Source organism: Montipora foliosa, chromosome 2 (genome assembly GCF_036669935.1).
Source record: "Montipora foliosa isolate CH-2021 chromosome 2, ASM3666993v2, whole genome shotgun sequence".
Lineage (NCBI taxonomy): Eukaryota > Metazoa > Cnidaria > Anthozoa > Scleractinia > Acroporidae > Montipora > Montipora foliosa.
In genome coordinates, this window is record NC_090870.1 from 16,418,190 (window position 1) to 16,420,689 (window position 2,500).

Consider the following 2,500-nt stretch of genomic DNA (forward strand, 5'->3'; position numbering starts at 1 on the left):
GTAGAATATTTAACTTAACCTGCAATGTCGTCGAAAGTCTTGTAACGCGAATGGCGTTTTAGTGGATCTTTAAACAAAATATACCCTTATGGAGCTCAATAATGGAAAGTCAATTGCGTAAAGAAGACTGGCGGTGAAAAATGAATATCTGGAATCTTAAAAGCGACGAGTAATGGACTTCGACAACAATCTATTGCCCGTCGAGCCGAAATCAAAGTGAGCTTTATTTCTAATATTTTACCAAGTGTGCTGTTATGTAGAACACTGAAACCAAATGGAAAATTCTCTGGTAACTTATGGGTTCAAAAAAGACAAAGAACGAATCGAACACCTTAAGTGGATGTGTGATCTCCGTTGTTTGGCTTTTGTATAAATTTATTTGTACTCAACTCTGCACAGCCTTCAGGTAAAAAAAATAATTGGAAATGTGACAGCCAAGAATTATTTGAAAGAAAGCTTGTCGTCTATTTTGTGCTTCATTATTCAAGGAAAAGGTTCTTTATGGAAACGGTTTGATCCTGAAATTTATTTGGCTGCAATATTGGGTATCTTCTCGCACGTAATGAAATAGAAAGGGGTTTTTGCCTCTAATAGCAAATATGTTGTTTGTTTCAAAAAAAATTTCGCTGGAAAAGGTAACCTTTACGAATTCATCATGTTTTACAATATGCGAGTTTAACTGGATAGATTTTATGGCAATAGTAAAGCATTTTCGTGTCAAAATGAGGTTAGCGTCTTTCAGGTGTGTTAACTTCATTAAATATACCATGTGCGCCTCGTGAGTTTGTATTTGCCGTCTGCCGTAACCTTCATTTCCACTCTCAAAATTACCTCCAGAATGAGCGTTTAGAATGATGTTCTTGTCTTCTGTGGTGATACGTAACGATTCGGAAACATTTTGTGAAAAAATATTTATAACGGGTCACACGCGCAACTTGATCGCCCGATTATGCATAACATCCCATTGAAAAAAAACTCGTTAAGTATTCGTGGACCGGTCGATTTCTCTGAAATTTGACAAGATGATTGCTAACGAATTGAAAAATATTTTTCACAATAACCAAAAATTTCTTCTTCCCCCTGGTTCTGGAATTTCTGGATCCGCCCTTGAGTAAGCTCCTTTCTATTCGTCTTCTTAGTTTTGTCCTACCTGTTATCAAGTGCCATTGTAGATCCCTTGTCGATCAAAAATACATACTTCGACAGCAATAGCTGGAACCAATAAAAAATCAAAGAGAGAGCGAAGGCAGGCCTGAAAAAGGGTTTAATAATATTGTCAGCAATTCAATCATATGGCTTTCATAATTATGTATCTTCCTTCACCGTGTTCTTGCACAGCAATGGATATACAAAGAGGTCTCCGTTTTTTTGTTTTTTGTTTTTTTTCTACGAACTATCCCTTAAAACCTTTAAACACGAAGACGCACTACAAAAGGGGTCAACTCAAACTCGCTTTGAAGAGGAGGCAGACATGAACTGAGAAATGGCCTGTTGGGTGCAACATTGAGTTAAATTCCGGGCAAACGGCTTCGATTTTGTAGCATAGTAGAACTTTCAATGATATATACCAGGGTTACGGAAGTGACGGAGGATTTTAAAAAGTACAACAGATAACGTCTTATCACATATAACGGACATTTTGCCCGGCCGTTACGGGCTTTTTTTTTTTTTTTCATTGAACAAATTATCACAGGGCTCTGTATGCATCGATCCACGGTTCACTGACAAATTATCCTCCTGTGCCTTCTTCGCGTTTAACAATAGGCCATTTCCCAGTTCACGTATGCCTCCTCTTCAAAGCGAGTCTAAGTGCGAAGTTTTTGTGATGGTAATTAGTTCTACTTAACATATGAATGAAAACTAATTTTTACGTAAGAAAAGCTTCGCACTTATACTCGTCTTGGCGAGGAGGCAGACATGAACTCGGAAATGATATATTGCTTTGTGTTAGCTTTGTGGTAGCTTAGCTTTGTGGGACTCACACTGCTGGAGTAGCTTGAGCAAAAAGCGACTCATAGCATTGCTAAAACGATTCTAAGGGCACTTTCCATTTGACAGGAACTGACCGGCCAGACTGGGCATTTGGCAGGAACAACGCCTACAAGTTAGTACACTTCGAACACGACATATGCTCCTCCGGACGAATATTTAACAATTAGACCCGTAGCCCGCAAGGGCTCCGGGTCAATAGCCCATGAGGCCAAGCCGAATGGGCTATTAACCCGTAGCCTTTGAAGGCGAAGAGTCTAATTGTTTTAGTATCACCCAACTAGTCGGACAGAAAAGGCAATAGCAAAGTTAGCAAATGCAAGTTGAAGAAATATTTATTTGGGAATAAAACGAAAGAAAGCGTCACGTTTTTCGCTACTCGAGGACTATTACTAATAGTCCTCTAGTGGCGTAGCTAATCAAAATGCAGGATTTGCATTAGTCCACTAGTTGGGTGATACTAATTAGGATTATCATGCAAGTGTTCCTTCAAATTATTGCATTTTCTTTG

General features: G+C 38.8%; 1 protein-coding gene across 1 annotated transcript in view; it reads right to left on the bottom strand.

Annotated features, from left to right (window-relative positions):
* The window catches only part of LOC137992553 (stimulated by retinoic acid gene 6 protein-like), a 63,871-nt gene that overhangs the window by 6,596 nt on the left and 54,775 nt on the right, over positions 1-2,500 (bottom strand). Inside the window, exon 16 of the mRNA XM_068837930.1 lies at positions 1,151-1,252. Coding sequence (XP_068694031.1) covers positions 1,151-1,252 — 102 coding nt within the window. The remainder of the gene's footprint in view (positions 1-1,150; positions 1,253-2,500) is intronic.